The 23566-nt window shown below is 43.0% G+C and overlaps 1 protein-coding gene across 2 annotated transcripts in view; it reads right to left on the reverse strand.

Annotated features, from left to right (window-relative positions):
* Positions 1-468: 468 nt before the first annotated feature.
* ZC3H12B (zinc finger CCCH-type containing 12B) overlaps positions 469-23566 on the reverse strand; it is a 209166-nt gene continuing 186068 nt past the window's right edge. For both annotated transcript variants that reach the window (XM_069210468.1, XM_069210476.1), the window contains exons 3-6: positions 16128-16267; positions 10981-11215; positions 9270-9376; positions 469-7565 (exon numbers count right to left, since the gene is read on the reverse strand). In XM_069210468.1, the coding sequence (XP_069066569.1) occupies positions 6142-7565; positions 9270-9376; positions 10981-11215; positions 16128-16267 (1906 nt within the window). In that variant the 3' untranslated portion in view covers positions 469-6141. The remainder of the gene's footprint in view (positions 7566-9269; positions 9377-10980; positions 11216-16127; positions 16268-23566) is intronic.

The following is a 23566-nucleotide window of genomic DNA, read 5'->3' on the forward strand; positions in this document are numbered from 1 at the left end:
GCTACAAGAACCACTACCCCTCTTGGATGTATTCTTCCACCTCCATGGCGGACTACTTTACTATTACAGCTCTGTATGTCCTCTCCTGTTTGCTCCTTCTTTGTGCTTTGCTCCAAAGTATTAATGCTGCATGGGTTAACACATTAAACCCAAACCTATTGGCCTTTCCATCCTTGAAGTGCAGGCTGGCAGTGGAAGTAAGAAACAATTAGCTGAATCGAGACTAGGTAGTTTAGGTATTCAGCAACCCCAGCATGAATAATGTTTATGTAAGAAAACCTAAAGGCCCATGGACTTTTTTCTTACACAAAGTAAGCATTGTGTGCTGAAGACTCACAACTTTTTAAATAATCTAGACGGTTGTGCGTGTTTGACTCCAAGCGGGCAGTTCCAAATAAATCTGTTATGAAGAAGATCTAAATGGGAGTAATGAAAGACGACACAACATTTCTTTTCACTTTTTTATTTAATTAGATTTTGCAATAAACATGTAACATAAAAAATACATGACTTTGTATGAGTGCAAACGTTCAAAACAAGGAGTGTGATACAACAACAGAAATTACAAACCACCAATGTATCTTCATACAATCTGATGCAAAACAGAAGATGTACAGATAGGTTACGTGGACCAGCACATAACATTATGAGAGTATGCGCATGTCCATCACATATAAACAAAACTCTAGTATTTAAATGACATCTGAACGAGAAATTGAAGGGCGCTATAGGACTGGTTCAGAGTTAACAAAGGTGTGAGTAAAAAAACAAAAATGTATACTTCTAATTGTAAACAATAGTGCGTGTAGTAGCTTCACACTTCAATTATTCTGCTCCTATCTACTTCACAGCAAACGTCCCCCATACATCCTCAAGTAGTTGTTACTAAACCGGTCGGATGATTTCACTTGGCAGCACAGAGATTAATCTAAACTATCAAAGACAACATAAATAGTGCATTCAACTCTACGATTGGCCTGGCGAGGATGAGCTCTCTCGCAGACTTTGTCAAGGAAGAAACATTGGCCAAACAATCGTCCACTCAAAAGGGTCCCCAGATGGATCTCTGTTATTGGCACACAAAGGTTTCAGACCTGGGCTTTTGTGACCTTCGTCCAGTTCAACTGAATCAATGGACACAGCATTGCTGACACAATGAACTGAAGGAGGAGAACCCAGGACTGACAATGTCATGTCTAGGTAACATGAGCCCTGAGGAAATCCTACCACTCAGCCTGTATTCTAGATGCAGTACAAATAAACATCTTTAGCTATGGAGTTCAATCCCTGAACTCTTGACTATATCTCCATACTGACATCAGTGTCTACCGGCTGTTGGCTATTTGGGAGCAAATGGCATGGGCAAACGCCTATCTAAAACAACAGGCCTCTTCTTCACGCCATGCCACAGATGACTGGGGTAGGCTTTTAAGAACTAGATCTCTTGTTTCAAAATCCAATATGAAAAAGAAAATATTGTAACAAAATTTGTAATCCACAACACAGTTGTGATGAAGAAAGACAGACAAGCTCAGGTAGGGGTGGTCCTGCATGCCTTAGCATGGAGTAGTGGGGATGCCTGTGTGGAGCTTTATGACTGAGTGAATCAAGGATACACCAACTCCCGCAGGCCTAGATGGTAAGCACAGTAAGGGAGACTGTTGTCCCAGGATAATGAGTCAGTAGGCATGATGAAGCCGCAGCAAAGGCTTGCAGAGATTTGGGTACGCTCTGCAAGTTCCTTATGTCAGTGCATCTTGCAAGGAAGTGCACAAAACTACAGAACACACAACAGGTTTTGCAACCGGACACCTATGAATAAAAATGTAACATCCCCCCTATGCAGCTGTTGCCATTATCATTATCACTTGGTATCATGGCGTGCAGCTTTTACTCACACCAAAGGTCCATAATACCAGGGGATGAGAAGAAAAAAAAACAACATATGTATCTTGCTTATCCACCTTAAATTGGAGGATCACCAAATACTACAAGGAGAGTATCAATCACGAGGAAGGGATTGATGACTATTTAACAAAGTGTAGGTGATGCCCACCATGCAGCACCACTAAAGTTTCACCCATACAACCTTGGCATCACTCTGCAAGTTTCAACTAGTCCAATTTGACTTACAGTACCAGGTTGTTGCCTTTTTTGTACTATGAAGTGCTGTTTAAATCCGTAACTATGTTATCGCACAACACAGCTGATGACAGAGTGAGATATGCAAGGCCTTCTCTCTGGGATGATCAGCAGACACTGGTATGCTGCTTTCACAAGTCTCATTTCATGTAAGACTCAATCACCTCTAATGTAACAGCTCAAAGTTGGCAATTACAGAAGATTTGGACATAAAAATGCTGAAAGCAGCCCAACTTAAATATGTGGACATGCAGTTTGGCTTCACTTTATCTTATATATTTTGGAAAAGGTTCAAAGGACCCAACTGTTTAACCTGGTATAATGTTACTGCAGTTCTTGGCAGATACAGTGCATTTCACTCCAACAAGGGTGTATACAAAAAACTACAAAGCTATAAGCGCATACAAACTATTTAATGCATGGCATGCATGAGATATCACACTTTGGACGGTGATATACAAACACCACATATAGCTCATGAACCTGCATGTTTCACTCTTTTTGTCATTGAGACTTACATTATATTTGGGTTAACAAAAAAACCCAAAAAGGTTTTCTAAAATGTTAGAACAAATTAACAGGAACATTCAATTCTACCAAATGAAAGTAAACTACTATAGCTCAATAGTACAACAACAAGACTACATATAGTCATATTAGTGATTATGTACATGTTTAACATTCAAGACAACAGACCTCATTTACAATGGAGACAATACAGTTACTGCAAAACATTATCCCAAAGTAATTTGTTTTAGGTCACTATCATAGCTCCACTGCCAAATAAAGGTAAAAAAATGCAAGAAACAGAGAAAGCTGGGTTAGTGTTCAAGGAGGAGATGGCACTTTCAAATATGAGATGCTGATGTACAATGATGACATCTAAGTGCATTCTGGGACATCGTTCACATAGCGTCTTTCACTTTAACCAGCGTACACAAATAACAATTTAATTGAAAATAAATGTAGGATCCTCTATAGTTAATCTGTGTGTTTGCCTTGTAGAAAGTTCAAGACTCTCCTCTCTAGCTCAAAATATCAATGGCTAGAGTTGGTAAACATTGAAGATAACAATCAAACACAGAGCAAGCGACACATCTTTCATTGAAGCTGTAAGAAAAACAGGTAAACAACATACATCAATTCGGTCTAAGTGAATCCCAAACTACAAAGGAGTAAGTCCTAAGACATTTTCTATGGGCACAGACAAACAGCATTTGTACTTCCTTACTCAGAATGGAATGATCACAATGAGTTGTGTTTCTCCAACTTTGTATGCCATCTTTTCTTCTAAGTTTTGTACAGAAGCAAACTCACCAAGTTCAGGAAGAATAGAAAGGTGCTATCGCGAACAATGTTCCCACAGTACTATATCCTAAAACATTCATAGTAAAAAACAATGCAGGAAGGTCTGCATATATTGGGAAAACAAAGTACACCAAACAAATATCTACATGCAAAATCACCACTGTTCCAGGTAAACATGGAAATAGTGGCCAATGCGCAATAAAGTCGCATGAGAAAGTTGATATTCTGCCGTCTTTCACAAGTTATTAAACTGCAGAAAATACAAGTTAGATTTTTTGCCATACCATATTCCACTTATAAATTATACCACAATTTACAGACATCATTAACACTTCTATATACATTTCTGTTCAAGAACATACAGAGATAATAAATAGAGAATAACTTATGAAATATATAATTTTTTGGCAGTACACCGGACCTCGGTGTGTTTGTTATATAATAATAAAGTTGATTGGAAAAGTAGTCTTGTTTGTCAATAAACTACAGTGCCCATTAATAAAAGAGATTCCTAATTCCCCATGGGCTACTTCACAGTGACACACAGTGTCACAACAATTGTGGTGAAAACGTTATGCTGGAGCTAATCTACAGATGACATTTTTTACATTTTTATACAATCAAGAAAAAAAGAGATACAATTTGTATCAACAAACAAAAGGTCATTTCTGGTTATCTGAGGCATTGCTCTCGGCTGCTCTTGTGAATGGAAAATGAGAAATCAGAAAACTGAAGTTGAAGAGATTAGAATAAACACTGAAAGTGGGCTCATCTAAGAGACAGGGGTATCAAAACCCCTCTGGGCAATTCTAGTGACTGTAGAATTTGTCACTCTTATGAACAATAGGGTTTAGAAAGGTGTTCGTAAATGATAAAGCAGATGAAAATATTTTATTTTAGATAGATTTTGATCAGGCAGGCCACAATGAAAGTAGTGTTAGGATAAGTGCACTCCACAGCATCATTGATATGCTACAGCTTGAACAGGTTGCTGTCAAACACTTCTCAGTGAAATGTACAGTTTAATGTTTACTTGGAGACAGTCTCCTTAAATATGAGAGCACCTCTTACAACTGAACAAATACAGTGGTGGGAGTGGTGGTACTAAACGTGGGAGAAGAGATGCAAGAAAGAGGACCTCAAAAGGAAAACACCAAAGAGCAGCGTGCAAGCCATTGTCAAAAGGCCAGAAACAACCCTGACTGCAGCCTCACGTTCTGTGTGTTTCACAGTAAGAAACATTTAGGCAGTGTCACACCTTCTCATGAAGCAACAAAAGGCCATGAAACCAGGCCCTTCTAAACTTTCATGAAAAAACTAGAAGTCAACAAGTCAAAGCTCGAAACATCTCGAGCTACTTAATGATTCAAAATGTTGAAATATCTATACACTGGGTTCAGAAAAAAGGGGTTATCGGTGCAGTGCAGCTTAAAAAACAATAAACACCTCGCAAGGCACTGAGCCACAAAGCTTTTCAACCCACATTGAAAATGCAAGTCTAATACACTTCTGTCGTAGTTTAATTCATATATTCTTAATGGCAATATCTAAAATAAACCTCTCATATAGCAAATCACCTCCTCGGCAGGCTTATATAAGAAACACAAAGGAAGGTTTATGCTCTGGACCCAAATATGCCACTTTTTTTTTTTTACTGTGGCAGTGTGTACCAGTGTGCAACATACCAACTTCCGGTAGGCAATGTACACCAGGCATCAAAAGATTAACTGAAATAAGCGGAGATGACATGAGGTGCTCACACCCACATCTCGTAACTTTCGCATACAATGTCGACAAATCTCAGAGGACCATATCCGCTCGTCTTTGGATGTATCGTAATTGTCAGATGTGACGACATAGTTCTCTTCACTGATTTGATAACCTAACTTATTGTACAACTTTAGCGGATGCAGCTCATGTGCCATTACCGTGGTAATCATGCTTACTAAACATCTCAGGTATTTCATCCCATTATTTTCAGGCAATGGGTCCTGCTTACCACCGTCAGGTCATCTGCGTATTTTATGCCAAGAATTCACAGCCTGCAAGATGAGGGTACATTTCAAAAGACAAATATCACAGTTTGTCATGAGAATGATCACTCGTAAAAGCGCTTCAAAATGTCGGTGAGGGAGGACACCTGCTCGTCGTTTTGCACTTAGAATATCTGCTGACCCGTAGGCTTTACACGTAAGACTAAACCGTCTTCTGGTCTCTAAGGCCAGGGAGATCCTAAGTCAAAAGCAGTGCTTGCTTTTCTCTTTACTTACTGCATCTTTTCATATTTCCTCACAGAACTTGGCCCAAGAGGCTAATCTTATGTGACCAATTGATTATTTACATTTAGGCATGCAATATAATTGCTAACAATATTTTGAATAAGCAACTTTACACTTATAGGGACTTTAGCAGTTTGTAGTGAATGAAAACTGTTCTTTATGAATGAACCCATGCACATTATTGAAAATCCTATGAAAATTCTTCATTGATAAAAAGTTTTAAGGTAATGGGTCGAACGTTAGCATTGTCATGTGCAGCTACAATTGCTTTTGATTTACAGAAGTCGCCGGACAAAATGATAATGCATTTACAACTGAATTCCCTGTGTGTTCTGTTGTCTTCCAGAATCTGAGACCATCCACCATGTATTCAATAGATACTATTGTCTCAATTTTACAAAACACATGAACTTTAGTGTCCAGATCTTAATTTGGTAACAATAACAGCTGCAAGTTGTTGCGCGTCAGTTAGATGGGGGTTCTTCTCCATGACAGAGAGAACAATACTTGCAGGGAATATATTGCAGAGGTTCTTGTATGTCTGATACTGGTGTTCTGGAATGATATGCTGCTCCCTGGGTTCGCTGCACATGCCAGCCCATGGAGAGTGCCAAAGCTGTTCCATCTTCTCAGGCATGCTTCGGACCATAACAGGTTCGTAGCAAGGCTGCATGAGATTGTTGCTCAAAGGGTATGAATGATAGCCAAAATGTTCACTGGGGCATGGCAATGGGTCCCAACTGGCATGCTGTTCCCGACAAAGAGGCGGTCTCCTCTGCCTCATAGGGTTGCTCTCGTAAAGGCGTGAATCGGAAACACTGTCCATTCTGGTCATCACTAGGGCACGGCCGGGTTGTGTAGAGGATGATGATGGATGCACATTCTGAGGCACAGGGTAGTCTCCGGGGCAACTAGAACGTGCACCCACAGGAGGGTGTTGGACATGTAGAGCTAAATGAGACATGGATTGCTTGCGTGGGAGTTGCTTGGGCTCCTCTTGCCCATAACTTTGAACTCTAGTCAAAGCTTCATGATAGCCATGCCCAAAAGGCTGTAAACGGTGTTGTGGTTGCCGGTGTGTTTTCACATTCTCTTCTGGTCCTGGGTCAGATATACCCAAATACAAGTCGCTGTAAGAAGAGTATGAATCAGTACTTGTGTGGCTCATACAATTATCTGGGCATGGACTAGAGTTTCTGGAGAACATACCATGTTCCTGATCAGACCCATAATAATCCGTGTTGTGCATGCTACTTATGCTTAAATTAGAGAAGTCACTGAGCATGGAATAGTAACCATGGTCTCCCAGAGATTCGTATTTGGGATACTGTTCTGCATAGCTTACAGAAGTGCCATGGCTATTGGTGACCAATATTGGGGGATATTGCACGCTGGCCATATGTTCCAGAGAAGATTTTTGATGTGCAAACTGTGATGATCCAGGGACAGGGCTGCTGGCTGATCGGGTATTTAGTGCTCCAGCTGCATGGCTTTTGGAAGGAGGAATTATTGGTACACTTAATGCGGAAACCAGGGAGGGTACAGAGTTGGCTTCGGCTTTTCGAGCAACAGACAGTCTCTCTTCTGGTTCCACTGCAACGGAACGGATGCTTGGATCAGACTGGCGCTTTGGAGCAACGCGTTTCACTTCCGAAGGAGATTCTCCCTTTGAACTTGCACTTCCAGTTCCACATTTGGCCAAAGCACCTTCGCTCATGGTTTTTACTGCAGAGAGCTTGGCACTGATGCGCAGTTCATCTGCTACCGACCTTTGTGGTTGATTTGCACGTTCTGGGTGATAATATTTGCACTTGTGTCCATAGGTACATTTCTTACCTGAAAAGGAAAAGACAATATTTAAAATATTTAAAGAACTGAAAGACGGAATGATATATAAGCAGTTTGCCTAAATCTAAAGAAAAAAGGACAAAACCTCCTGTAACATCAGCAATTCCTCTGGACTTATAAACACTCATAAGCATTTGCACATATGGCACAAAAACACTAGCACCAAATAAAGAAGCCATTTCAAAAAGCACACTTAAAAGATCTTGAAGTTGACGGATGGGAATAAGCAATTTTCGCATATAGTGTATTGCAAACAGTCATTCATTCACTTACAGATTACCTGGTTGAGAAACTTTTACCGAAAAAATCCTAACACTGTAGGCAGTGAGGGAATAAATAAAATAACTTCCATGATGATTACAGTTCTGGTAGTACTGTCACTACTCTTTGACAAGGTCTGCAGCACATGCAGCACTAACAAATGTCAATACTGTAGCAAAGGAATCAGCAACTACAAACTACGGAACCTCTGCAAGACTCAGAGACAGCCACCGCTCATGTCGGTTACTTATTGTTAGTAGGAGCGGTCCTACAAACATAAAAAACAGACTACACCAGTCTCCGAGGGAAAAAGAGACCTCAACAGACACAGACACTTCATATCCTTGGCAAACTATTTTTGTTTTCTTATCTGTTTGCATTTTTACTTGGTCATGGTTAAAAAACAAAAAAAGAAACCTAAAAAGATTACAGCTTGACAAGTCCAGTTAACAAATATCACTGAAAGTATTTTTCTTATTGATGCTAACAAGGTAACCAGCTACCTTGTGTTAACAGTGAAAGTTCCTGAACCCCACAGAGATTGGGATTTGTACGTTAGGAAAGCTGCTGAACATCACTATCATCTTAATGGTAAAAGGAAACAAACAAATGTGAGCAAAGTTCACCCTTCATGTCAGCCATTTGATGGAGAGAAGTCTTTTTACAGTTAAGTTTTTTCCCAAGGCACACCTCAGGAGAGCAAATGGCTAAACTGAAGAGTGTAATTTCACGAGTGGGCTTCTGAGGTCGTGAATTTTCACTTCTAAAAGGATTAACTCACATATACTTTTACATGTTAGAGTATTCCAGTGGGGGAATGCCCTGGGAAGTTAGTGCACCGCTATAAAGATAATGGTTTGTGGGGATTCACAAACTTTTGTATGTCCCACTCAAGGTTAGATATTTTTTGCTGTTAAAGACAGGAGTAAATCCTTGTCCAGCGTAATGTGGTGGAGGGAAAGCCTTCAAAATTGACGGTGGTGTAGACGAAAGCTCTTCTCCATACAGAAAAATATTTTCTCTGTAGAGTAAAAAAACTTTTAGACGAGCAATTGCACTTATATTGAACATTTACGTATTTGTAAATATACATAATGTACACTTGCGCTTGCAGAAATTATTTTACATTGTCATGTAGAGGAATTTGCAACAGAATTGCAGAAGTACTATTGAGAACTTGCAACTGTTGCAGCTTCCTAGGCTGACCCTTGGAGTCTGTGTTCCAAACAAAGGCCTAAACTTTACTCTCAATGTAAGAGGAAGCCTCCAACAGTAAATTTCAGACTTTTCCTATAAAGTGGGTCCTTAATGTCTCAAGCACTTTTCCGTTTAAGGAACAAATTCTCACATTCATGGGCAGCAATATAGCAGATGAAATAACAGTCATCCCTGCCTCCTCCTCGAAGCTTAGGGTGTGTCCAACAAACTTACCATAAGGACACGGTTGTTTCTTATGTTCTGGAATAACAGGCTTTTTCCTTAGGAAATTTTCAAGACTTGGACCATGACGTCCAAGGGGGTCATCAGGAGGCATAAATCTGTCAGAGAGGAAACAACCTGTCAGTAGGGATATTAGCCTCAGCAAAATGAACTATGCAGCATTGGGATACCTTTCCTAAAGTAAAAACTAAACACATATTACATCATCACAATCATATAATTGTCTCCTGGTAGTGTGTAGGTGGTAGCTTTCGAATCAGGCAAGCTGTATCAAAAGGGACTGAAAAAAGGATAGAGCTAACAAAAAAAAAAAAAAAAAAAAAAAAACGGGTAAAGCAAGAAAAAAGTAACGTGGAATTTAGGGAAGTGAATGGCGGAAGAAAGGGAGAGAGAGAAGTAAGTACCAGCCCTTTTGACACCTTGAGCCGCAGCTACATTATAACGAGTTCTGTTTCAGGTGGTTTCAATGACAGGCAAAAACTGCACTAACCAGCAGAGCCATCAGTGAAAATACTGCATTTTAACAATAATGAACAATTGCATTTGCATCAACTGCACCTTTATGTATAGTACACTCCTCCAGGTGCATTTACAGTCATGACACATTAAACTCTTTATAGATAGGCCCAGTTTAAAAGACTGACCTATCTAGCTGCTACGGGCCAATGGCCCAGGCAACGCAGCAGCCCAGGCAACGCAGCAGCCCAGGCAACGCAGCAGCCCAGGCCACACGTGATGACATCACGCTGGCGTGCGCCTCAGAGAGCATGCATGAACAGTCAAACTACTTCTCGCTGCATGATATGAAGGCCTTTTATAACTGCAGAGCACAGGGCATAACAGTTGTCCAATCTCAGAACTCTTAACACCCAATAAAATGAATATTGCATTGTAATTACATTTTTCACAAGTGTCAATAACACATTTTACAAGCAGTTTGTGCACAGCAACTCTCAGATGACTAGCCAGTCATTGTGCTATTTTATAGCGACAACAACAGTGATAACAACACCTCTCTAAGGCTCGCGTTATGTAGAATTTACCACTACGTTGATAAATCCTAATCAGCAAAACATGTGGGTGAGGGCGCGGAAGCTGGTGTTTTGTTGATTAGAGTCAGACTTGGGGCGAGGACCTTGCTCCAGTGGTGTGAGTTTGTTTACACTCTGGGGTATTGCTCCCCAGGAGAAGCAGGGGTGAAAAATGTACCTTGCTTATTCAATCAGCCCTAAAAGTAGTAACCTCTGCAGGCCAGTGTTGAAGGGCTTAGAAAAAACTACAGATGTCCTTGTATTGGCATGATCGACACTGCTAGCTAAGACGTCTTGGAAGTGGCATTGCAGTACGTGGGACATACTTCTGAAGGACACAGAGTTGGGAGGATCGCTTGATACGTTTGCTCCAGATTATGGGGGCCATGCCTCAATGTGCTGTATCAGTCGAACTGCCTAAATACCCCACCATGACCATTTCAACAGAAAGTCAATAAAATGCAAAACTCAGTGTTATACGCTAAGCAGCGTGCTCGGCACGACCATCGGCGTACAGTCGCGATAGGTAGCACGACACACCAATTTGTCTGCTCGATAGGTAGGCTGGTGCAATGGAGGGTTGCTGACTGCGCCTCGTGGCTATACCAATCAGGTTATGGCACGTCTTTGAACTGGCAGGACATCTAAACTTCTAATGAGGGGTTACCTACTTGTCGTTCACAAAGGAGTACATCAAGAGTCTCTCCTCGATGAATTTCTTCCACTCTGGCTTTTCGTTCTGCAGGTCGCGGTAGTTATCATTAGACACGATGATTCCATCAGAGTCGAACGCCAGTTTCACTATGAAACGGTCATCGTAGCAGACCACTCTCCGACCCTGGACCCTCCGAGATGGGGTGAAAACCAGAATTTTTTCTTTCTCCAACTTGTGTAAAATTTCTTGATCTAGAGGCGTGAACAGAGTTTTATTGAGTTTTTTTTAACGAAAGACTGAACAGACATTCTACACTGTCAACAGAAAGTTTGGCACATTTTGATTTTACAACTTTAAAAAAAATACTCTGAAGAAAGTGTTGAGTGCTTGTCCCTAGATACACACATATAATGCAGTTTAATATATGATTTATTAATAATTTTTATACAATGCATAATGGCCCGAAGTTGTCTGAGCACTTTACAGAGTAGCAGTTATGAGGAGTTAACATTCAAGATAAGCTAAAACAAGGACAGTGCCAAATGGAGATAAACATTTTTCTTTATAACAATTAGATATAGAGGGTGTAAGGAAGTAACCAGTTCACACAAGCTAACAAATGTACAGCAACAGATAAATAAACAAATATTCGTAAATAACAAAATGGCCCCATTTAGTGCAAAGAAGGGGCTAGTACACACAGGAGGAAAAGTGTAAGCCGACCAGGCAGCTGGACCAAAGTACATTTCAGTAAGTCACACCTGACCGCCATGTTGGAACAGTAGGTTTTCAGTTCTTTTCCAAAGACATCAAAGGATGAAACTCTTCTGGTGAGTGGTGGATGGAATTCTAAGCCCATGGGCACTTTCAGAGATTGATTCTTTGAGCATTTTAGTCTTCTCAACTCTTAAGGCTTGCATGAGAAGGGTGTCTTTACTGAGATAAACAGTTTTTAGGCAAGGTAACTGGGCATCCCCAGAAATATTGCTTTATGTGTGAAGCAGACAAGTTTGAAGATGGTTCTAACTTCGATGCGGAACTCTTTTAGTGATAACAGGGGATGTGGTCTTAGTTTCTAGTACCTGTGATCGGGGCCCGCATAGACACATGCTTTAAAAGGGACCACATGAAGATTTGGTTTCCTACCAGCTAACAGATTACATTGACCAGCTTTGATAAGACAAGCAAAAAAAATTCTTGAATCGGAGCAAGGGATGAAAGATTTGATTCCACGGAGGAGTCTAAGTGGAATCCTGCCCTTTGCCATTGTATTGATACACCTTTGAACATTGGAGGATGATGGGGACATGAGGAGAGACTTTTTTATGGGTTATATTTAAGGTGGTTTAATATCATCCAGGTTTGAATGTTTTAAAGGACATAGGTCATGCGTTCTCCATCTTCAGGGGGACAGAGCGGAGTGCCGTTGGAGTAAAAGTGGAATGGAGGCCAGCGTAAAGGTTATTTTAAGACGAATTAACAACTATGAAATTTAGTCATAACTTTAGACTCACATCTTGGTACTCGAATATGCATGAGCAGTCAAACTTGGAAAACTTTTTCTAGCAAATACGTTTTATACCAATGATGAAAAATAACTGCATTTTCCTATTTAATAAACGTTTCTGATCCACAGGCATCTTTTCATCGAGAAGATAATTTGCAATTATTAAATTTAGATTTAAATCAAATGTGTACACTGTCGAGAAATTAGATTTTGAAAGAATGTGTTTAGGGATCCAGTACTGCTATATTTCCAATAGTGAACCTATCATAAACAGAAGGGCCTCAACTATTTCTCTAAAAAAAATGAAGACACTGATTGAGGATCACGTTTGCAACTGTAATTTTGTAATCCACTTTATCAGCACTTTTAGTGCATCTGATGCATCCATGAATGGTGAGGCTGCATCTACAGGAACTGCAGAGCAAATGTTTATGAATTATGTTTTTAATTTTACGAAACAAGTTGCTAGGATGTATTATTTAATGTATTTGATGTGCGTTAGGGTTTTTTTTTTTTTTTTTAAAGAAAAATATTAGGAAAAATGTGACTGATTATTTTCCTTTAAAAATAAAGCATGCACATTTCTTCAATCAGAAGATCAATTGTTAATTTTCAGTATAAAATATCATCCTGATGTATTAACTTAAAGCCTACAGGGAAGGTCTGTTTTCAATGTGGAACAACTTACTTAGGACTAATTTATAGACAATACATTTGCAATATAGAATTATCTTCAATCGAAATATACTGCGGTAATTCTACAAGGAGCCACATAAACGGAGAAAGGATGTCTAGTCTTATCAGGTTCACTCGCTATGCTTCCGATACATCTGTCGAGCATCCCTTATTTTCTCTGCATTTTTGCTGCACATACTGCATTGAATTTGTTAGAATGATTTGCCAACTTTTTAATTTCCATAAAAGGCACGGATGCTCATCAAACAATGTCTTCCTTTCCCTCCTCCAAGTGGTCCCACGTGATGACTTCAAGCGGTCCCACGTGATGACTTCAAGCGGTCCCACGTGATGACTTCAAGCGGTCCCACGAGATGACTTCAAGCGGTCCCACGAGATGACTTCAAGCGGTCCCACGTGATGACTTCAAGCGGTCCCACGTGATGACTTCAAGCGGTCCCACGTGATGACTTCAAGCGGTCCCACGTGATGACTTCAAGCGGTCCCACGTGATGACTTCAAGCACTCGTCTCAACAAATAGACGCTCATGTTTCTCCATCCCATGCAGAAGGCGTCCGTCAGGTGCCTCAGTCTTCACCATGTGGGACTAGAGAGCCTGCCCATGTGGCTTCAACAATTCACCAGTCTGGTCTCCTGACTGGAGAGTGTCACTATCATCATCCAAGGGTGGCAGCCCTAGCTCAGTACATCCTCCTTCTGTTGCCTTTATTGCTCCCTTTGCACTAAGACTATGGTCATGATCTTGTCGATCAGTTAACCCAGGCTGAGGTTATCCTAAGTGATAATCCCAAGCTTTCCCTCCTGTTTCACGGCCTGCAAGATCTGTCTTATTTATCTCACGGATTTAATGTAGCTCAGATTTGACTCTGAGTGCTTCATGGAGAGTGTTCGTATTGTAGCAAAAGCACAGAGCTGCACACAGAACCATAAGATGGTTGTGTGGCGTAGAGCTGAGGGTGGATTAATGAAACTGTGGTAGGGGAGACAGGATCTTTCAGGGTCTTTACTAAAGGGCACATTCTACATTCTGCAGTCACATAGTTACCGGCTGAGGGAGATAAAGGGGGTCTGCTGTGAACCCTAACAGCGTTTGGTGAAGCAGCGGTAGGAACACAGGCTTTCGGATTCCATGTTCATCAGTGCAGCCCCTAGACCCCATTGTCCCCCTGTCTCCTGCTCTGTGTTTTAAATGTAGGACTGTGCATGGGTGACACTCACCCTTAGTTGCCACCTACAAGACCACTACTGCAGCTTTTATTGAAATCACACCTTACTTTATTACACGGCCCCGGTGCGTCAACCATAAGCAAAAAGTATACTCGGCCTCCCATCCCGGTGGAAATGTGTGCCACGGCACAAAGACAAGGAAAGGGCATCCCCGATCTCCGAGTCTAGTTTTTCCTCAAATGCAATATAATTACCAGGAGTACTTGGTGGGGAGGATTCTCCTGCCACTCCACCCTACACCTACCTAGGAAATCAAAGCTGCTCCGTAAAAGTGATGGGACTTTCAACACACCTTATGATGCTGCACTATGACCTATCACATTGGCCTTACCACTGTGTTTGCGGCGATCAGATCACATTAGTTTTAAAGCCACGTTGGTTCCCAGTATAGAATGAGTTTGCGCACGGCCACACAGCAACGTGGCAATTTGCCAGATATCTCTGGATCTTCTGTGAATCCAGTTCAAAATGCCCTTCTCCCCTCAGGCAGGTGGGAAGGCACTTGAGTTTGCCGCCCCCTTCCAGCCACCCAGCCATTTTGCTATCCGAGTTATTTTCTGTGTGGAACAGTTTGGAAGTCTTTCCTGAAATTTAAGTAGGTCACTTTTTCCAGATCTATGGGCTCCACCACTAAGCCCTCCACCATGCAATCTGCTGGACTATGTCCTAAGACACATGCATTAATGGTGGTCTGAATCCTCCACCCCACAAAGCTCAAAGTATTAAACTACTATTCTTCACTCAGGCCATCAGATTGGAATTTTAGAACCCTCCTTTGAGAACTTCTGCACACATGCTCATCCAAAATATGTTTCTTTTTCCTTATCAGTATCTTTCTCCATGTATTTGCGTTTACCCCCCTTTTGTCCACTGGTGTTCTGGGCTGAGATTGGATTCTGATCTCAGGCAATTTCAGATCCCAATTCACACTGCTGAGGGATAGACAGAACATCAATCTCTTTCCTCCCAACTCAATTTAAAATCACCAGGAATACCGCAACACTGTACCCTCCAGCCAGATGTGCCCCAAAGTAGAATGAAAAGCAACTAGTCTTGCATACTACAAAAACATTAATAGTTATCGCTGAACAAGAGGAGAAAGGGCTTTGCTAACAATTAGCCCAAAGGAAGAAAGAATTGTGTTCAGGGTCTTAAACATCCAGAAAACACAGTATTCTAGGCAAACTATTAGGTAGGAGAGAGCTGGGCTATACCTTAGGTAAGACCTCTCTGTTAGAAGAGTAAAGAATATGTTCACCACAGTCACTGGGAGAAGAGATTGGTTACATTCTCCAGTTTGCTCTAATCTTGCCAGTACAAGACTTGATCAACAGGAGGTGGAGGGAAAATATCTGCCATTAGATGGCTGCTTATCATTTTCTACTTGTCTAAGCCTTTGAAATTTTGTAATGCACTTGCCTGTTACAGAATATGGGCTCTGCTTCCCAACTCTGCCACAAAAACTAGAACACACACGATGGTTTACTGCGGCCCTCTACCATTTACTTAAAGCCGGTGCATCCTTGTAAACCAATTGACACTCATAGCTCACACCCCAAGGAGTGCCACTCCTGCTGCTTTGCAAGGTGCTGTGGGGACTGGGAAAGATGGCATGGACTCACATGCACTATCACTTCAACTTCGTGAGCATTTTGGCAACACTAGTCTGAACCAGGGATAGCATGGGAAGAGTCAATAGACTGAAACCATCACTGAAGTTTGGAGGGCTTACCTGCAATTGGTGCATCAGGCCGGGACAGCTCCTTCCGCCAGGCCGGCACAAACACAGTGATATCTTTGTGTCCCTTTTCAAAGAACCACTCTACGGCGAGCTGTATTCCTCGACAAGAGAACACTTCCTTATTGCCATGGCTGTGGAGAGAAAGCATTGGGGATGCAGTTAGTGTCACACAAGGAAACTTTGCAAGGTTTAATATGATGGAAAAAACAAACTCTGAACTGAATGATTTCAATGTGCTACATATACTAGAGGAAATACATCATCAACAACACTAGGACCTTACATAAATTTACAGCATAGAAGGCTTGCTCTCGCAATGTAGCATATCCAACCCACTTTGCAGACAACAATGTAAAACACTTCAGAATACGTTGGATTTTGTGCAGAAACCTTTTTCATCTTAATTATGGGTCTTCACCCCTTGGATAAACAAGACAAGGGGCATACACAGAAATCTTCAATGACCACCACTTACTATTGAGGAAGGGTGTGGAACTTTGGCAGGTTCTCTCTCTTCACTTAACATGGCACAAAAAGTGATTGGTGAAATGTTGGACTGAACCTCAACACTGATGCCTACTCTGGGATCGTATATCAGTCCATCATGGTTAGCTCTTCTGTCTGGTCCAGCCCGAATTGCCAGGCCATACCTCCCCTGAACAGAAACACAAGGAACTTCAAACCGTTTTAGGTCTTGCTGGGTCTCAACAGTGGGGTGCACCCTGTTGGTATGTGTTGGCATTAACTCCCTACCCTGGCAGACTCACTTGGATATCGCTAATGGTGATTGTCGGAAAGGCTGAAGTAATCTAAGAAACTGGTAAGCTGCATTCCAGTCAATTCGTTTTAAGCTCTCTGCCACTGCAGATGGGAAGTAGCCATATGGACATCCTCTGACCTCTGTTAGACAGGTGTGTGGGTCAGCTCAGTTGAAACGTCTCAACAGAGGAAGGAAAAGAGAGTGAAGGCATGTGATAATCCAAGCACACACTTGACCGAGTAATTGCAGAGGGTCAACGGATGCCAATGCAAGGTCCAGGCAAGGTCAGGAGGCGAGGCCACCGTGAGTCACTTTAGGTGGGAGGAGAAGATGGAGGTTATTACATCTGGCTGGACAGATTTGAGGAGTCTCTTGCTGGGGCGTGACCTTCTTCAGGTCCACTCTCCAGGATAACGGGGAGAAAGGGTCTGTGCACGCTGCAAAAGACCTACAGCTGCCTAACACTGACAGACTCGACCATATACTGCACAGTGGCACAGGTTTGCCTGTGGTGCAGTCAATGACAAAGCAGGATGACCTGAAGACAGTGTAGTTACTGTCCATAGTCAGTACTCAGATCAGGCCCAGTACCTTAGTGGGGCATTGGACTGACATTAAGACAGCCTTCTACAGGCCAAGCTCCGACTGTGACTGAACCTGCCCCTGTCTACCAGACGTTTAGAGACTGGGCACGAATCCAAAAAACAGAAGTGGGGGGGGGTCGAAAAAGCTAGGCAGTATGCAAGCGACATCACGCTACCTGACATCGCACTTGGTATTGCAGGAAGTGACATCAAAGAAAGTGACATCTCAACCCATGACTTTACAGGAAGTGGCATCATACAAAGTGACATCAGATCTATCATGAGTGCATTTGAGTGCATTAGGGGTATACATGCAAATACTCCTGATTTAGACTGGGTAAGCTACACATAAAGCAATGTTACTGTTTGTCAGCATAGCTTCCTTTACCCAAGGACTGAACAAAAGATTTGTGTCAGGCATAATAGTCCATATGCAGCACATTTCCATGTAGATGAAATTGCTGTAGCTGCTAGGTCATGTAACACCTACGTGACACAAGGTAACAATGCAAGGCAATGTGCTCCCTGGTGTGTGTGTGTGTATATATACAAGGCAATGTGCTCCCTGGTGTGTGTGTGTGTATATATATACAAGGCAATGTGCTCCCTGGTGTGTGTGTGTGTATATATACAAGGCAATGTGCTCGTGTGTGTATATATACAAGGCAATGTGCTCGTGTGTGTGTGTGTGTATATATATATATATATATATATATATATATATATATATATATATATATATATATATATATATAACAAACGGGATTTGTGTGGCACTGTAAATACCAAAAGAGATTTTGCATCAGGGTTTTGCCAGAAATGGCACAACCCAGACACAAAGTCTTGGCAACAAAGAGAATGGGCAGTAAATCTGTTGTGCTTAATCAGCTGCAAAGTCTGAATTTTAAAATTTCCTATGGGGTTTAGGCAACTGTTGCAGAGATCTTTGGGTTCCCTGTAAATCTGAGGGAATAATAATAATTGTAAGATGACTTTGGTGGTTAACGTGTTTGCTGGAAAGATCTGTGTTTGTCTAGGGCCAGTTTTGACGCAAAGTAGCAAAGAGGGTTAATGTTGCCCCTGAAAAGCACATCATATAACATGCAAATGAAAGATTTTTATTTTATGTAGATAGGTAAGTGAGTTACTGCTTTCAACACACACTGTTGTCACTAGCAATTTAAAAACTGCAATCCTTCTAAATAGTGCAATGACCTATGAAGGACGATATATAACTCCTACACTTGTAACCCTCATTCTCTCATATATGATATCCTGAACACTGATGTAAAAGTGTGTATGATTTATTGCCAATGTAACGAGTATGTGTGATATAAAGCGCTCTGACAACCTTCATTTTGATGAGCAGTGCTATAACAGAAATAAAAAAAATATCAGTATTTACATTATTTTCTGTCAATACTGGGACAGACCTATACATCTGACATTCTTACAGTGTATTCATATTGCTTATATACAGTGCCTGAAGAAATTCTAAAGTGTGCTTCTCTTCTTAGGTGTGAAGTACCAACAAGGTGTGTGCTTTTGTGTCCACTCCACTGCATTGTGCATCTGGGTGCGAGGCTCCAGCTTCCTGCCAGGGATAATCCAACTAAAGGAGGCCTGATGGCCCCTTAAATTAGGCCCAGCTGGAGTCTGAAGTTGGAAAGACCCCCTCGCAGCCTGCATGTCTTTCTGGGGGGGAAGCCCCATGGAGACAGTCAGCAGAGGAGTACTGGGGAGACAGTGAACGGGGAGAAGCCCCAGGAGACAGTCGGCAGAGGAGTATTGTGCAGACATTAGAAGGGGAGAAGCTCCATGGAGACAGTCAGCAGAGGAGTATTGTGCAGACATTGGAAAGGAAGAAGGTCCATGGAGAAGGTCAGCAGAGGAGTATCGTGCAGACATTGAAAGGGGAGAAGGCCCACGGAGTCTTCAGAAGAGGAGTGCTGGGCAGACAACGGGTAGCAGAGCATTGGGTGGACAGCAAATGGGGAGAAACCTCGGGGAGACAGTGAGGGGCAGAAGACAGGCAGACAGTGAGTACAAGTATAATACTGGGCAGTTTGTGTCGGGCAAGGTCCAGGGCTGATGACAAGTTTAGACACTGAGTGGGGAGAGCTCCAGACAAAACCCGTACAAAGAGTGGCTGCAAGGAGGCAGGGGAGTGCTGGGCAGACAGTGAAGCAGACAGGGAGTGGGGCAGAGGCGGTGCCAGGCAGGAGGGGCAAGAGAAGAGTTGATGGGAGAGAAGCAGAATAAAGCGATCAGGAAAGAAGCGCTGGACAGACAGCGAGGGGAGAACTACGTGCAGAGAAGACCAGATGAAGGAAAAAAGCGCCGTAAAGGGTAGAGAGAAGTTGAATCAGCACAGGAAAGGCCCACGCAGGCAGTGAGCAGTGCTGTGCAGGCCGAATACAGTGAAAACGGTGCACATAACGACTGAGAAAAGAGTGGTACTGTGCAGACAGCGAGGGGTGAAAAGAGCTATACAGTGCGTGGGAGAGAATTGCTGTACATGCAGTCACTGTGAGAGAGGCGCTATACAGCCGTGAGTGGGATAACAGCAATGTACAACAATGAGTGCTAAAGAAGCACAGTACAGCTGTGAGTGAATGAGAAGCGCTGTACAGACAATGAGTGGGAGAGAAGCACTGCACAGGCAATAGGTAGAAGACAAGCGCTGAACAGACAATGAGTGGAAGAGAAGGGCGGTACACACAGTGAGTAAATGTGAAGGGCTGTACAGGTAATGAGTCGAAGAGAAGGGCTGTACGGACAATGAGTGGAAGAAAAGCGCTATGCAGGCAATAAGTGGGAGAGAAGCGCTGTACAGAATGAATGGGAGAGAAGCGCTGTACAGGCAATGAGTGGAAGAGAAGCACTGTACGGACGATGAGTGTGGGAGAAGAGCTGTACAGACAACGAGTGGAGGAGAAGCACTATACAATGAGTGGAAGAGAAGCACTATACAATGAGTGGGAGAGAAGCACTATACAGGCAATGAGTGGGAGAGAAGCGCTGTACAGAATGAGTGGGAGAGAAGCACTATACAACGAGTGGAGAGAAGCACTATACAACGAGTGGAGAGAAGCACTATACAACGAGTGGGAGAAGCGCTGTACAGAATGAGTGGGAGAGAAGCACTATACAACGAGTGGAGAGAAGCACTATACAACGAGTGGAGAGAAGCACTATACAACGAGTGGAGAGAAGCACTATACAACGAGTGGGAGAAGCGCTGTACAGAATGAGTGGGAGAGAAGCACTATACAACGAGTGGAGAGAAGCACTATACAACGAGTGGAGAGAAGCACTATACAACGAGTGGAGAGAAGCACTATACAACGAGTGGAGAGAAGCACTATACAACGAGTGGAGAGAAGCACTATACAACGAGTGGAGAGAAGCACTATACAACGAGTGGAGAGAAGCACTATACAACGAGTGGAGAGAAGCACTATCCAACGAGTGGAGAGAAGCACTATACAACGAGTGGAGAGAAGCACTATACAACGAGTGGAGAGAAGCACTATCCAACGAGTGGAGAGAAGCACTATACAACGAGTGGAGAGAAGCACTATACAACGAGTGGAGAGAAGCACTATACAACGAGTGGAGAGAAGCACTATACAACGAGTGGGAGAAGCGCTGTACAGAATGAGTGGGAGAGAAGCACTATACAACGAGTGGAGAGAAGCACTATACAACGAGTGGAGAGAAGCACTATCCAACGAGTGGAGAGAAGCACTATACAACGAGTGGAGAGAAGCACTATACAACGAGTGGAGAGAAGCGCTATACAACGAGTGGGAGAGAAGCACTGCACAGACAATGAGTGGGAGAGAAGCACTGCGCAGACAATAGGTAGAAGAGAACCACTGCAGAGACAATGAGTGGGAGAGAAGCACTTCACAGACAGTGAGTGGGAGAAGCTGTACACAGGAGTGAGTGGGAGAAGCTGTACCCAGGGGTGAGTGGGAGAAACTGTACAAATGAGTAATTGAGGGAGAAACTGTACACAGGAGTGAATGGGAGAGAAGCTGTACACAGGAGTGAGTGGGAAAGAAGTTCTACCCAGGAGTGAGTGGGAGACAAGCTCTACACAGGAGTGAGTGGCATAGAAGTTTTACACAGGAGTGGGAGAGAAGCGCAGACCATGGGCAGAAGACAGCACTATAAGGGCACTGAGTGGTAAAGAAGATAGAAATAAGGCATGTCAGTACAAGACATGGGAGAACATGTGCTCCCTAGTGTTTCTCCCCGTTCATTCTTCCCCGGTCACTGCCTCCCCAGCGAGAACCAGCGACCATAGAGGATACTACACCAGGTTTTGCATCAGACGTGTAGATATGGAACTAGAGCTTATACAAAGTGAGTGAAGAACAGAACAGTAAATTAATGGTAATGGGCAGTGACCATAGTGAAGATGGAGGATTTAAGTTACACAATTCAACAGTTTCCACCGCACTGCGCCTCCTGGTAAGTCCGTCTTTTGCAGTCGGACACGGTGGTAGCGGAAGTTTGTTTTTTAACTAGAGATCAGCTTCATTTTGTGAGCCATCTTGGGCCAGCTGCCTTCAGACGCTTCGAGATGCCTCAGTAACGCCGATTGTATTCGTATATCCCCAGGGCTGCCCCATCATCCGCCGTGCGTGCATCTGTGGGATGCGGGGACCTCCTGGTGCACGCTGAGCACTCCCTGTGCGGCCCAGCAGCATGAACGGTAAGTGCTCGAAGGCCATCGGCTCTCCTTGACTTATGGAAACCGAGGGCAGCATCTCATCCGATGGGAGGACATCCCGGCTACACTGCAGCCCTGGAGGGATGGTGGTAAATAATACCAACCCCAATATATCCCTCATGTGCGGGGTAAAACAAGGAGGGCAAAAAAATGAGCGGTCTTTCATTGAATAAACTGATACACGCATACCTCACAGTGAAACACACTCTTTATGGGTGTAGACTCAATCGTTTCCTGAGGGGCAGATATGTTCTTCTGGGACAAGTTTCCTCCCAAGGCTCACTTCAGGTTGGACACCATAATAGGGTAATATTGGATATTTTTACAATTACATTCATTCTGAAGACGCACCCCGCCCCCATCTCCACCCTCCACAAAATATCTCCCAGACTTCAATAGAAGAACCATCTCCATGTCTGAGAATCCCGCGAACTCTACAAACTGTTTCACATTTCCATGCACCACCTACAGCTGCAAGCGAACAAGACAACATCCTCAGTGTGTCACCAGAGAACCTGGCTCAGCATACTGTGCCTTACACCACATCCATCGCAGAGTATTCTTTTTTTTTTTCACAGAAATAAAATTCCAAAACGGGAGATGTAATACTCCACCCACCATGGAAGTGCTCTCCCATAGCACGGAGGAGCATTACAATATTTTTACTCGTCCTTACCGCAGATATGTAGCCATTTCTCGAATGGCTCTTACTCCCCAGGGCCAATGGAGAAGACTGGCCACAGAGGAGGCAGAGTCATCTCCGCAGTGACCTGGCTGAAGATCCACCCACATTTAAATTGGGCAGGGAGACCTTCAAGTTGGCGGCTTGTATGCTCCGTTAACATTGTGATGGAGTAAACATACTGCCAAAATATAGGCCACTCCATACTCTCTTCCCAGGAGGAGACCACTCTGGCTTCTAGAGGAGATCTACGCATGGGGGTGAACAATATTCAATTGGAATATGCACTAACCTAATAATACTCAAACACCTCCTCCACCACCAAGCTACTGGAGCATTCGCACCTCTCATGCTGGGGCCCAAAGTCACTGTCACCCAGAAGCCTATGTAGATCCAGGATGTACACGGTGCCCAGCTGATCCAGTGAAAATCACTTTAAAGACAACGTATGTCTTCAGGCTGGGCCAGACGGTGACTAGACATGGCCCATTATTTATTAGACAGGTAACGCCTGGCAGCTTCTGGTAGGCTGGAACTACTTCCGGTTCACAGCCCGCAGTGCCACACAGCATGTGGCAATTCTATGGGGTGTGGCGAGGTTTACGGTATAAGACCCTGCATCAGGAGCCAACTTCCCCTTTTTCCTTCTGACCTTCTTGA

This window comes from Pleurodeles waltl, chromosome 2_1 (assembly GCF_031143425.1).
Source record: "Pleurodeles waltl isolate 20211129_DDA chromosome 2_1, aPleWal1.hap1.20221129, whole genome shotgun sequence".
NCBI lineage: Eukaryota > Metazoa > Chordata > Amphibia > Caudata > Salamandridae > Pleurodeles > Pleurodeles waltl.